Here is a 13,462-nt window from a genome sequence, read left to right as displayed (position 1 = left end):
ACCCTCACATGTACATGCTTTATAACTCATCTCTTTCATTCTTTCTCCGTACCTAGCTCTTCTCCTTTTCCAATCTTTCATTAATTTTGGCAGATTTTGATAAAAGTGATTCCTGATCAGATTTGGTTGAAGTAGCTAACCTCTTAGGAACCATGCTGACTTCAGATTCTCTGCTTCTGTTTACTATACATAAATATTTAAAGATACAACCTGTCATACCATGTGGCAGCCTACTTATATCTTCTATAAAAACTTGAAATAACTCATAATGGTAAAGATGAAAATAATTACTCATTTAATAAAGAAGTGATGCATAATTGGGAAGATCTTTCCAAGCTGTGATGGTTGGGTTTGTAAAATAGCATTGTCTGAAGCCTAAAGGCCACCTTTGTTTAGTTCAGGCATTGATTGTTACCACCAATCAATCTCTGAGTCAATATGTCCTACTATAGGTTCAGCACCATAATAGGCATTGAGAATACAAGGAAAGGTAAAATACAGTCCCTGCTGACAAGGAGTCCCATAATCTCTACAAACAACAAGCAAATATTAATTTACAAACAAGCAATAGCCAGGATAAATTAGGGATAATCAAAATAGGGAAGGCACTGAAATTGAGGTCACTGGATTAAGACTTCATTAGGTGAAATTTTAGTTCATACTTGAAAGAGGCAGACTCCAAAATTGGAGATTTATAAGGTACCCAAAAATATATTAAAAGGAATGACAAAATATCTCTGTTTGTGACTGACTTCTGTTTCCATAGTAGCAGTGGGTGAATTGAAAAAGGGACAGGTTGTGTGAAGGAAAAAAAGGAAAAAAAAAACCTACATATATTGTTACGTGGTCTAGCAGTGATCTTTTGGACAAAGAATTCCCACAACTGTATCACTGGGGTCAATCGACAACTATTCCTACTCAGGAACTGCTGACTTCAGTCCATTGAATAAAGTTCAAATCCACAGTGAGTCCTAAGTAGGATTCCCAGAAAACTGTTGGCTAACACTTTAACCCTCTCAAACCTTCTCTCGGTTTTTTAACTTTTCTCTTGATTCCTTCCACTTTTCCTTTATTTTTCTTTTTTCCTTTTCATCAGAGTGAAGCATATTCATATTAAAAGATCTAGTTCTCTAACCCTCACCTAAAACAATACCTCTTCTAATGCTAAGTTTGTCAAAGACAAAGGCACTTCCATTTCAGGAAGTGGGAAATATTGCTTTGGAGATGGCTAAATTTGGGTTAGAATTTTAAAAGTAAGAAGTAATATATAAGGGATGTAATGAGAAAATGGATGAGTGAATTTTGAGGATTTAGAGAAACTGCAACAACTACCTACATGTTATTGGTTTCTTGATTGCTTATTCTAGCCCTCACATAAAATAGATATCTGATCACTTTTATGTTTTGAAGTGGATTTTTCTGCACTTTTGTTGCAGGTGAATGACATCCCTACCAAATGACTTCTATGGAGAACAGATCTGAAGTGAATGAGTTCATCCTTAAAGGAATAACAGATGATCCAGAACTTAAGGTTCCTCTCTTCATCATGTTCACCCTCATCTACCTCATCACCCTAATAGGGAACCTAGGAATAGTATCTTTGATCTCCTGGGATTCCCACCTCCACACACCCATGTACTTTTTCCTTAGTAACCTCTCTTTGGTGGATTTTAGCTTGTCTTCATCTGTGACTCCTAAGGTGATGGCTGGGCTCCTAAGAGGGGACAAGGTTATCTCTTATAATGGATGTGCCACACAGTTGTTCTTCTTTGCAGCATTTGTTATTATTGAAAGTTTCCTCTTAGCCTCCATGGCCTATGATCGCCATGCAGCTGTGTGTAAGCCCCTACATTACACCACCACCATGACTTCAACTGTATGTGCATCTCTGGTCTCTGGTGCTCACATCTGTGGATTTCTGACCTCCTCCATAGTCACAGGAAATATATTTAGCCTTTCCTTTTGTAAGTCAAACATAGTGAATCATGTTTTCTGTGATATCCCCCCTCTCCTTGTTCTCTCTTGCTCTGATATTCATATCACTGAGTTACTAGTCTTTATCTTAACATCATTCAATGCATTTTTCCCATTTATGGTCATCTTTTCTTCTTATTTGTTAATCTTCATCACCATTCTGAAGATACGTTCTACTGAGGGCCGCCAGAAAGCTTTTTCCACTTGTGCTTCCCATCTCACAGCAGTATCTATATTTTATGGGACAGCTGTCTTCATTTACTTCCAACCTAGTTCAAGTCATTCAATGGATTCGAACAAAGTGGTATCCATATTCTACACCATGGTCATTCCTATGCTGAACCCTCTGGTCTATAGTCTGAGGAACAAAGATGTCAAGAACACTTTCAGGAAAGCTATGAGGAGACAACATTAATCAAATCAATTTTTTCTTAGAGAGAAAATCCAATCTGTACCATCTTCACTCTGAGATGCAGTCCAGAAATTGGTAACTTTTCTTATGCATAGAAAAATGTAGTCCAAATATTTTATTTTTCATTTTTGTAGCTGACTTGTTTATAGGTCTGTCTGTCTTTATATATGTGAGTGAATTTATATTTGCATATTTGTATGTAGGTAGATAGGTATATATAGATATAGATAGGTATATAAACTTCTCTCATGTAAAAATCCAAAATACAATTCTATCAAGAATCAGAGGGATTAGTATAAAGAGTAAAAAGGAAAACCCCAAACCAAACAACAGGAGTACATATTGAACCAGGGTGAGTTGTGGTACAACCATAAGTTGGTGCCCAGTGTAGTCACAAAAAACTGTAAAGGTGGCAACCAGGTCTACCCCAGTACATTCATAGTGTTGGAAATGAGTTCCTTTCTCTTATTGACCTCTGTTCACCTGATACTCTTCCATTATACCAATATCTATATATTGTGCACCCCTTGTGCACACACTCTTTTCTTCTTCATCAGGGTAAGCTCTTAATGATGACCTGGGTTCTAACTGTTGTCAGTTTCCCTCCAATGGGTTTTCTGGTCCCAAATCAGATTTCTGGCAACTTCTCTGAGTGTAAACACAAGAGCCTCTCTACCACTCTCAGGAAGGCTGGAAAAGAATAGAAGGGGACTCTGATGCCTGGATTATTCTACCCCTTACCCCTAGTGAAAGAGAGGCCTTGGGGAATGGCAAGATTCTTGATCTTGGTGGGTTTAAAGCCAGACTGCAAAGTGATGATGGGATCATCAGCATAGTCATTTTCCTCTGAGAACAAAGATTCCTACCTTAGTTCAGAAAAGATGGGCAGGTCATTCCCTATAGTATGCAAAGTGCTTGAGTGTATCAGAAATGAGGGATAGTTTGGAATGTTCAAAGTGATCCTAAGAGTCTGCATCACCTGTCTCAGGCTCCAAAGGCTTTCATTGCTCATGGGAGGAGTCTATAGTTTCTAATACTCACTAAGCTCATTTTTGTTGAGGTAGCACTTTTCAGAGTCCTTGAGGGGAACTGGAGATGGAGATGAAATGGACCTATCCCTGATAGCAGAAACAGAGATAGTAATGCTGAACTCACTTTTCAGAAGAAACAAGCCAATGACTTAAATTGCTGGAAAAATTGGAAAATTGTATGGCATAAACTAAGCATTGTGCAACACCTAAAATCTTATGCCAAGATAAAATCAAAATGGGTTCATGATTTAGATATGAGGGGTGATACCATAAGCAAATTAGAAATACCAGGGATAATCTACCTCTCAGATTTGTGGAGAAGGAAGGAATTTGTGGCCAATGAAGGACTAGAGAACATTATAAAATGCAAAATGGATAATTTTGATTAAATTAAAAAGGTTTCATAAAAACAAAAACAATCAAGCAAAATTAGAAGGGAAGAAAAACTGAATTTTTAAAATATCCAGCATTTCTGCTAAGGCCTCACTTCTAAAATATCAAATTGGCTCAAATTTATAAGGCTATGAGCCATTCCCCAATTGATAAGTGGTCAAAGGATATGAACAGACACTTTTCAATTGGAGAAATTAAAGCCATTTGTGGTCATAGAAAAAAAATGCTCTAAATCATTATTTTTTAGAGAAATGCAAATTAAGACATCTCTGAAGTACCACTTTATACTTCTCAGATTGCTTAATATGATAGGAAAAGATAATGATAAATCTTGGAGGGAGTGTGGGAAAACTGGGACACTGATATATTGTTGATGGACTTATGAATTGATCTACCATCATGGAGAACTATTTGGAACTATACCCAAAGGGCTATCAAATTGTGCATACTTTTTGATTCAGCAGTGTATCTACTGGATCTGTACTTCAAAGATCTCATTAAAAATGGAAAAAACCCACATATGCAAAAATGTTTGTGGCAGTCCTTTTGTAGTGGCAAGGAACTGGAAATTGAATGGATGCCCATCAATTGGGGAGTGGCTGAATAAATTATGGTTATGTGAGTGTAATGAAATATTATTGTTTAATAAGTAAAAATCAGCAGGTTGATTTCAGAAAGGCCTGGAGAATCTTACATGAACTGCTACTAAGTAAAGTAAATATAACCAAGAGAACATTGTACATATCAACAACAAGCTAATGTGATGAACTTGGTTCTTTTTAACAGTGAGATGATTCAGGCCAATTTCAATAGACTTATGATGAAGAAAGCCATATGCATCCAAAGAGGGAATTGTGAGGACTGAATGTAGACTGCAATAAAATATTTTTATCTTTCTTGTTGTTTGCTTGTTTTTTCTTTCTCATTTTCTCCTTTTGATCTAATTTTTCTAGAGCACCATAATAAGTGGAATATACATAGAAGTATTGCAAATATTTAACCTATATTTAATTAATTGCTGTCTAGGAGAGGGAAGAGGTAGATTGTGAGACAGAAAAAAAGTGCAAAGGTGAATGCTGAAAGGTTTTCAGCATGTATTTTTTAAAAAAATTTAATATCTTTTTATTGATAGAACGCATGCCAGGGTAATTTTTTACAGCATTATCCCTTGCACTCACTTCTGTTCTGATTTTTCCCCTCCCTCCCTCCACCCTCTCCCCCTGATGGCAAGCAGTCCTTTACATGTTGAATAGGTTACAGTATATCCTGGATACAATATATTTGCGCAGAACCGGACAGCTTTCTTGTTGTACAGGGAGAATTGAATTCAGAAGGTATAAATAACCCAGGAAGAAAAACAAAAATGCAAGCAGTTTATATTCATTTCCCAGTGTTCTTTCTCTGGGTGTAGCTGCTTCTGTCCATCTTTGATCAATTAAGGCTCTCTTTATCGAAGAGATCCACTTCCATCAGAATACATCCTCAAACAGTGTCGTTGTTGAGGTATATAATGATCTCCTGGTTCTGCTCATTTCACTCAGCATCAGCCTTGCATGTATTTTGAAAAATAAGGGGGCAGAACCAAGATGGCAGAGAGTAGACACATTTCTATCTGAGCTCCTCTAAGCTTCCATCAGATCTACAGCAGATTAAGCCCTAGAACTAGTTTTGGAGTGACAGAACCCACAAATATTTGGAGTACAATAAATTTCAAGAAGATACTTTGGAAGAACTTCAGAAAAGATCTGTTTGAATCAGGAAGGAGGAGATGCTGCAAGTCCGGACCACAGTCCAGGGTGTTTGGGGCAAGAAGTTGGGGCAGGAAGCCAGGGTGTTGTGGTGTCTGTACAGCAGGGAATCTATGAGTAGGCTTTTAAGCTACTTTGTCCAGATTACAAGCGAATGGATCAGCAGATTTGCTGTGAGACACCCAAAGCAAATACAAAAAAGCAAATTGTGAGCCACTGAACCCCAGAAAAATGGGACCTGGCCAGGTCTATCCAGCACCAGAAGTAAGCAACACCGGCCCCAAGGCAAACTAAAGTATTGTTGTCTCTTTGCCTTAAGGGAAGACCTCAACCCTTAAATAAAATGAGCAAAAAGCCAAAAATAACTCAGACTATAGATAGCTTTTATAGATAAAGAGAAGGATAGATTTCAAACCTTGAGGAGCCTAAAGACAAATCAGCTCCAGATGAAGCCACAAAAGGTGATATGAGTTGGTCCCCCTTTCACAAAGATCTCTTGGAAGAATTTCAAAAAGGAAATGACATCTTTTTAAGAGGGTATGAAAAAGGAAAAACAGAAGAAAACTCCTTTAAAAATAAATTTGATGACATGGAAAAAACATATAATTCCTTACAACAAACATGCAAAAGAAAACAATTTGGTGAAAAACAGAATTTGGAATTGGAAAAATGCAATGAACAAAACATTCAGTTTTGAAATGAACAAAGTTCAATTGAACTTTGAACTTTAAACAGTTGAACTCAAAGTTGAATTGAACAAAGTTTAATTGGCTGAATGCAAAAGGAGATGTAAAAAAGCTACCTGAAGTAAATGATTCACTAAAAATTGTAATGTTTGGGCTAGCTTTCTGGAGGTCCTCTGGAAGGGCCTTGGTCTCAGCAGGATAGACACTATGAGAATGGTCAAAAATCAAGTCTAAATTTGTTATTCTGGCCTAGTCTTGATCTTAGTTTAGGAGGCATGACAGCCACCATGAAGATGGTAAAAAAAAATAGACTGTCTCTCTTCCAGACCTTGTTGGCCCTTCTAAACCTTATTGTAATTGCATCATTACAGCATACTGATTATATGTGAACTTAGAGAACCATTACCTCACCATGCTAACTACTAAGTATATATGTGATCTAGAGAACAATCATCTCATAGTTCCACTGAGTTAACACTTTATTTCAAGTATACTTTTTTCAAGGACACTTCTCCAAAGTTTCACTCTTTACAAAAAAAAAAAATTATAATTGAAAAAATGAAAGTGAATGACTCAATGAGACTTCAAGAATCAAACAAAACCTAAAACATGAAAAATAGAAGAAAATGTAAAATACCTCACTGGAAAAACAACTAACTGTTGTGGGCTAGTGATGGCTGAAAATAAGGAGACGGGATTGCTGATAATTCAACAGAGCTGTTTAATGAGACAAATCATGTTGCTTATATATCTTAAAATCATATCTTATTATGAAAAACATTGTTCTGTAACCAACCCTGGTTTCTGTTTTCTATGATATAACTCTCAGAAGCATGTAGTTTCTAGGGGGGACTCAATCTTATTTAAATTCGCCCCAGTAATTTTGCCAGGACCTTATGTTTTCCCATGATTTCAAGCTTAAATTCACTCTTGATTAATCTTAGGAGAAGAGGAATATCTCAGTTACTAAAGATTCTAGTTTCCCTGGAGTTCTCTACAAATGACCTGGAAAACAGATCTAAGAGACATAATCTAAGAATTATTGGACTTCTGGAAAACCATGATGAAAACAAAAGCCTAGACAACATCTTTCAGGAAATCATCAAGGAAAATTGCCTGGATGTCATAGAATTAGAGGGCAAAATAATTAATAAATAAAACTAAGAGTTGGTTTTATGAAAAAAAAAAGAACAAAAAGATAAACCTTTAACTGAATTGATTTAAAAATGAAAGAAGAAAATAAAATAGTCAAAAAATGAAAAGGGAGAACTTTTCACCAATGAAGAGGAAATGAAAGCAATAACTAGGAGTTGTTTTGCTCAACTATATGTCAGCAAATTTGATAATCTAAGTGAACTGGAGGAATACCTACTAATATATAGAATGCCCAGGTTAACAGAAGAGGAAATAAATTACTTAATCAGTACCATTTTAGATAAAGAAATAGAACAAGCTGTTAGTCAACTCCCTGAGAAGTCAAGAAAACATGATTCTGTGATTTTTGTAGTTGGTAAAATCTATTGTTAATTGAAGAGAAACACATGGTTTACATTTTACACTGTCAGCTTTTGTAAAGATAAAATATGCCAATTGTATCTCCAGGTTGTACATTCCATTCTCTTCCTGAAGCTAATGCTAGTAAACACTTGATGGGGAAAATACTCTTGCCACCAAAGATACTGGCAATATGAAATGTTTAACCATTAAACATTGCTATAGTTTGATAATAATATCAACAGAAATAATACGTGTCAGATGCAGGGAAAACTGGGACACTGATGCATTGTTGGCGGAGTTGTGAACAAATCCAACCATTCTGGAGAGCAATCTGCAATTATGCCCCAAAAGTTATCAAACTGTGCATACCCTTTGATCCAGCAGTGCTACTACTGGGCTTATACCCCAAAGAGATACTAAAGAAGGGAAAGGGACCTGTATATGCCAAAATGTTTGTGGCAGCCCTGTTTGTAGTGTCTAGAAACTGGAAAATGAATGGATGTCCATCAATTGGAGAATGGTTGGGTAAACTGTGATATATTAATGTTTTGGAATATTATTGTTCTGTAAGAAATGACCAACAGGATGAATACAGAGAGGCTTGGAGAGACTTATATGAACTGATGCTAAATGAAATGAGCAGAACCAGGAGATCATTATATACTTCAACAAGTATATTCTGATGGAAGTGGATTTCTTTGACAAAGAGAAGATCTAACTCAGTTTCAATTGATCAATGATAGACAGAAGCAATGATAGATAGAAGAAAGAACACTGGGGAATGATGTAAACTGTTTATATTTTGGTTTTTCTTCCTGGGTTATTTTTACCTTCTGAATACAATTCTTCCTGTGCAACAAGAAAACTGTTGGGTTCTGCACAAATATATTGTATTTAGGATATACTGTGACATATTAAACATGTACAGGACTGCTTGCCATGTGGGGGAGGGTATGGAGGGAGGGAGGGGAAAAGTTGGAACAGAAGTGAGTGCAAGGGATAATGTTGTAAAGGATTACCCAGGCATGGGCTCTGTCAATAAAAAGTTATAATTATTTAAAAAATAAATAATATGTGTCTCTACTTTCTACATCAATAAACCATGGTCTTTACATAACACTTATATTTGAAATAATTTATAATCCCTGATTAGATTTGTGATCTCTGCGAGCAAGGGTTATTTTACTTTTCAGTATACACCCTCAGCACTAGAAATGCTACTTTGTACATATTAGATACTAAATAAATGTTTTTTACCCATTCATTTATTCATTATTACATTTTTCATTGCCAATACAGCATAAAAGGTAAACCACATGATTCCTTTCAATTAAAACGACAAATTTTATCAACCAAGAAAATCACACTCATTATTATCAGAAACTGAAGAAATTTTATTCTGTGCACATAATTACTGTGTTACACATAGGATATTTGGACCAGAGTTCAACTTCATTTCTCTTTTTCAGTGAATTTTAACAAATACTTGATAAGAACTTACTTTGTAAAAGGCTAGACTAGAAGCCAGAATAGTTCCAGAGGCTAGAGAGACAATGGTTTAATGCAAGGTTTCCCTTTTAGTGTTTCACAAACTCTTTGGGGATTTGCAATGATACTTCAAGGCATTTTATTATGCCATAAGAGTAAATAATGACTTAATTGTGTTAAATGTGTCTTTTCCCCTCTGTGACAATAAGTTGCATATATCTGAATAATTTTAGGCTGGTTTCTGCAGCAATTTGAAACTTTCAAGATAATGGATACAATAATTTGGCGATATATGCAAATTTTACATCCAACTCTTGGACTACATCTGACAAATGTGAGGGATTCTTTCATTTCTTCAATTCCTCAAATCATTTCCAAAATATCACAAAGGTTTTACATTTGAATACACATTGATTCTCAGTAGATGGCCACATGCAAGTAAATTTCCTCTTTCATTTTATCATCCAAGAGTATTCTTTTCTGTTACCATATAAATAATCAGCTGAGAAATCTAATGATGTTATGTTATAGAGATGATATGTAACTTTGTGCTGTTGAAAGCAAATCATCAGATATAGCTAATGTATGAGCACTAGGATGGTGATGATAATTATGGTGATGGTACCTACCAGTTATACAACACCCTCAAATGGAAGGCACAGAACTAAATCCTTTACAAATACCATCCCATTTGATCCACAACCACCCCGAAAGCAGATGTTATTAATATCCTCACCATATAATTGAGAAGAAAGTGAAGCAAACACAGGTTCAGTGACTTGCAGCTAGTTTCCACCAAGGGATTTGAACTCAGGAGTGTGACTAATACAAGGATTTTTTTTGGTGAGACAAATAGGGCAAAGTGACTTGCCCAGCATTATATGTCAAGTAAGTGTCAAGTGTCTGAGATCAAATTTGAATTCAGCTATTCCTTATTCCAGGGCCACTTATCTTCCACTGCACTACCTAGCTGCACCTTTATTTCTATTTCAAAAAAAATAAAATAACTTGAGAATTAGAGGTGTTCAGTGACATGGCCAATATCACTCACCTAGGAGATGGTAGAAACAGGTCCCATTCCACCTCATTTTTTTTCTAAAAATAAGTTAGGATGACAAAGTATCCATGAGGAAATTGTTCTTTTCCCATACTCAAAGCATAATTTAATTGTTTGTTTTGTTCAGCAATTGGCAGCATACCTGCCAGAACTTCCAAGGGAGCATAATCTCCCAAGAGCCTCAAGGTTCTCAGGTCTGCATAAAGTCCTAGGTTTAGCCACTGACACTGAAACATTTCACTATAGGGCTAAGTGCTGAGGATCCAGCTGGTAGGTCAAATTCACTCATTCATCTAGTTTCTGTTGTTTCCTGAGGTTTAACTGCATGGGTGGTAGGAGTAGGTATTGCTAACTCTACTACCATCAATACCATAGCAATGGCCAGAAGTGGCTACTCTACTATTAGATATTTTTGAACACTTTTTCCCAATACAATTATGTGTTTCCTAATTTGCAACTTCAAGGTCAACACTTGAATATCACGTTTTCAATATCTCCTTTTGGGCTTCTTCATTATTTTTCTTTATATTAACCTGGCTGTGTATGAGGATATCCAATTCAAAACTGTAGGGCTTACATAGATACCAAAATGGGAGAGTAGAAACACTGCTGGACATGGAAGCAGGAAAACTGGCATAAAAATCTTCTCTCAGACATTGACTCATTTTCCCTATGGGTAAGTCTATTAAATTCAATTTTCTTATCCATAAACTATGTATAATTACAATTGCAATACATATTTCATTGGATTGTCTTAGAGCTCAAATGAAATCTTGTATGGAAACTATGCTCAAACATTCAAATATTACTTCTTTTCAAGCTCCTCATTCTTCAATAATCAAATGATCCTTCTGAGGAATAGGTGACTCTGTAAACCTAATGAGTACATAATTTGATCATGTTAATTATCTGTACATTGTACACAAAACACAGCATCAAAAGGATTTAATAAGAAAATTTAGGAGAGTCTTTGTCCTGAATGATAATACCTTATATTTGTATGCTATTACAAGGATCTTCAATTTTTTAAAATTTTCTCTCCCAACTATTTGAAATAAATATTATTACTATGATGTCCATTCTCCTTTGAGAGGTAAACAACATGAAGCTGTTTGACTTAAGTGAATTGTCTAGAAATAAACGAACTAATAAGGGTCTGAGATGGAATTTAAATGTACGTCTTCTTGATTCAAAGATCAAATCTCTCCATTCTGCCATATCGTCACTTTAATACTTTGTTTTGTGGGAGTTCCTCTATCTTTTCATATGAACATATCTGTGTTTCTCAGAGCATTTGCTCAACCATTGTCATGTACAAGCCCAATAACCTGATCTTGGTTAACTCTGAAATCTATAGCATTTAAATCTTGACAAATAATTTCCTCCCAAATACTGTGATCCACATACATGAAGAAATATTATTCGCATTGTTCAAATGATCAGAGGTGCAATAGGATCAACTAACTTCCATTGAATAACAGAAAAAAATGAATATCCAAATAACATTAGAAGTCAAATATTCATATCCCTAATCAATCTTTTCCAAGAGAATGGTATTTACTAACATCTGGGGATTTTCTGAAGAGAAAACTAATCACATTTTCAAGTCTGCCAACCTAAAAGGATTCTCTCTAAACATGGGGACTCAATAGCACCAAACCTTGAGTATATCAATGAAAAAAGTTTGTCACAGACTATATCTATATCTCTATCTATCTGATATAAGTTATCAATTACAAAACTGATACAATGCGATGCATGCAACAAACATTAGTAAAATCCTGATTGTTATTTGATTGTTCTCTGCTTACTATAGTTTCTATTATGTTAGTATAAAATATTTATTTCTTGATATTTGCTAAAATAGATTATTTTATATTTCTCTAAGAGTCTATATAATGAGTTTTTATTCATTTACTTTATCCTTAGCTATCAGTCTCACATTAACCACATTAGAAAAAAAAGTCCTTTCAATGTAGTGCTATGAAGAATAATGGATATTTTTAAAACTAATACATATTAAAAGTTTGACAGGATCATCAATTCAGAAATAGAAAGAACTTCAGAAACCTAAGAGTTCAGCAATTTTCTTTATCAATGACCAAGTTGAGGATAATGATATCTTAGTTCTACAATGTCCAAAGATATTTGTGAATAGTAAGATGGAGAGTAGCAGTAGTATTAAATAACAGCAGATAATGCTGTTATAGAGGTTTAAAGTTTTAAAAGCATTTTACAAAATCATCTCTTATACTCAGAATAGTCCTATAATGAAAGTGCCATTATTTTATCTTTTTTTTTTTTTTTTACTTGTGACTGAATGGAGACTCTGAGGAGATGTGGCTTATCCATGGTAACAGGGATATTAAGTAGAGGTAGGAATAAAATTTTCCTATAAAATTAAAATAAACTTTTTTCACTTACTCTCCATATGCTCTATTATATGTATATATATGTATATATATCATATACATATATTTGTGTATACATATAATCTATATATGTGTGTGATATAATTGAACAGAAGGTCAACTAACTCTTGCCTTAATATTTCAAGTTGGGAGAAATCTAGTACATGTTAAGACAGCACCTCTTACTTCTGAATATCATCATTTGGGAATATTTTTCTTAAATCAAACCTAAATTTATTTCTCCTTAACCTCTATCCTTTCCTTCTAGTTCTTCCTTTATACCAAAGCTTTCCTCTCCATGTCAATCCTTGAGGCATTTGAAGATATCTACAATCCCAATCGATACCTCCAGCTATCTTTTATCTTATCTACATCAAATATCCTCACTTCCTTCATAATTCCCAATATGTCAACATTTCAATGCCTTTCTCCATCCTGGCCGAACTCCTCTGAAAAAAAAAAACATGAACTTATCAATGTTCTTCCTAAGGTGTGGAATTCATAACTGAACATGTTGCTTCAAAGGTAAAATAGAGAGGGACACCTTTGTGTACCTGTCTCTGTCTCTTCCTGCAGTGTAAGGTCAAATTGATGTTCTTTTTTTCATGGCACAAACTTATTGTGGGAATTGAATGATCCAATGTATTTAAAGAACTTTGAAATTTTTAAAGAGGCATCTGTGGTAGAATGGAAAAAGCCTTGAGACTGGAGTCAGGAATACCTGAATTTAAATCCAGTTGTGGACATTTAAGGTATGATCCAGGG

General features: G+C 35.1%; 1 protein-coding gene across 1 annotated transcript; it reads left to right on the top strand.

The window, feature by feature from the left end:
* The first annotated feature begins 1,456 nt into the window (after positions 1-1,456).
* Positions 1,457-2,389, top strand: LOC127541628 (olfactory receptor 5B12-like). The gene has a single exon (XM_051966848.1). It carries the CDS (start codon positions 1,457-1,459, stop codon positions 2,387-2,389), a length of 933 nt encoding a protein of 310 aa, XP_051822808.1.
* Positions 2,390-13,462: the final 11,073 nt, after the last annotated feature.

This window comes from Antechinus flavipes, chromosome 6 (genome assembly GCF_016432865.1).
Source record: "Antechinus flavipes isolate AdamAnt ecotype Samford, QLD, Australia chromosome 6, AdamAnt_v2, whole genome shotgun sequence".
NCBI lineage: Eukaryota > Metazoa > Chordata > Mammalia > Dasyuromorphia > Dasyuridae > Antechinus > Antechinus flavipes.
Note: the sequence above shows the minus strand (reverse complement) of the source record. Positions and strands in the feature narration are given on the sequence as shown.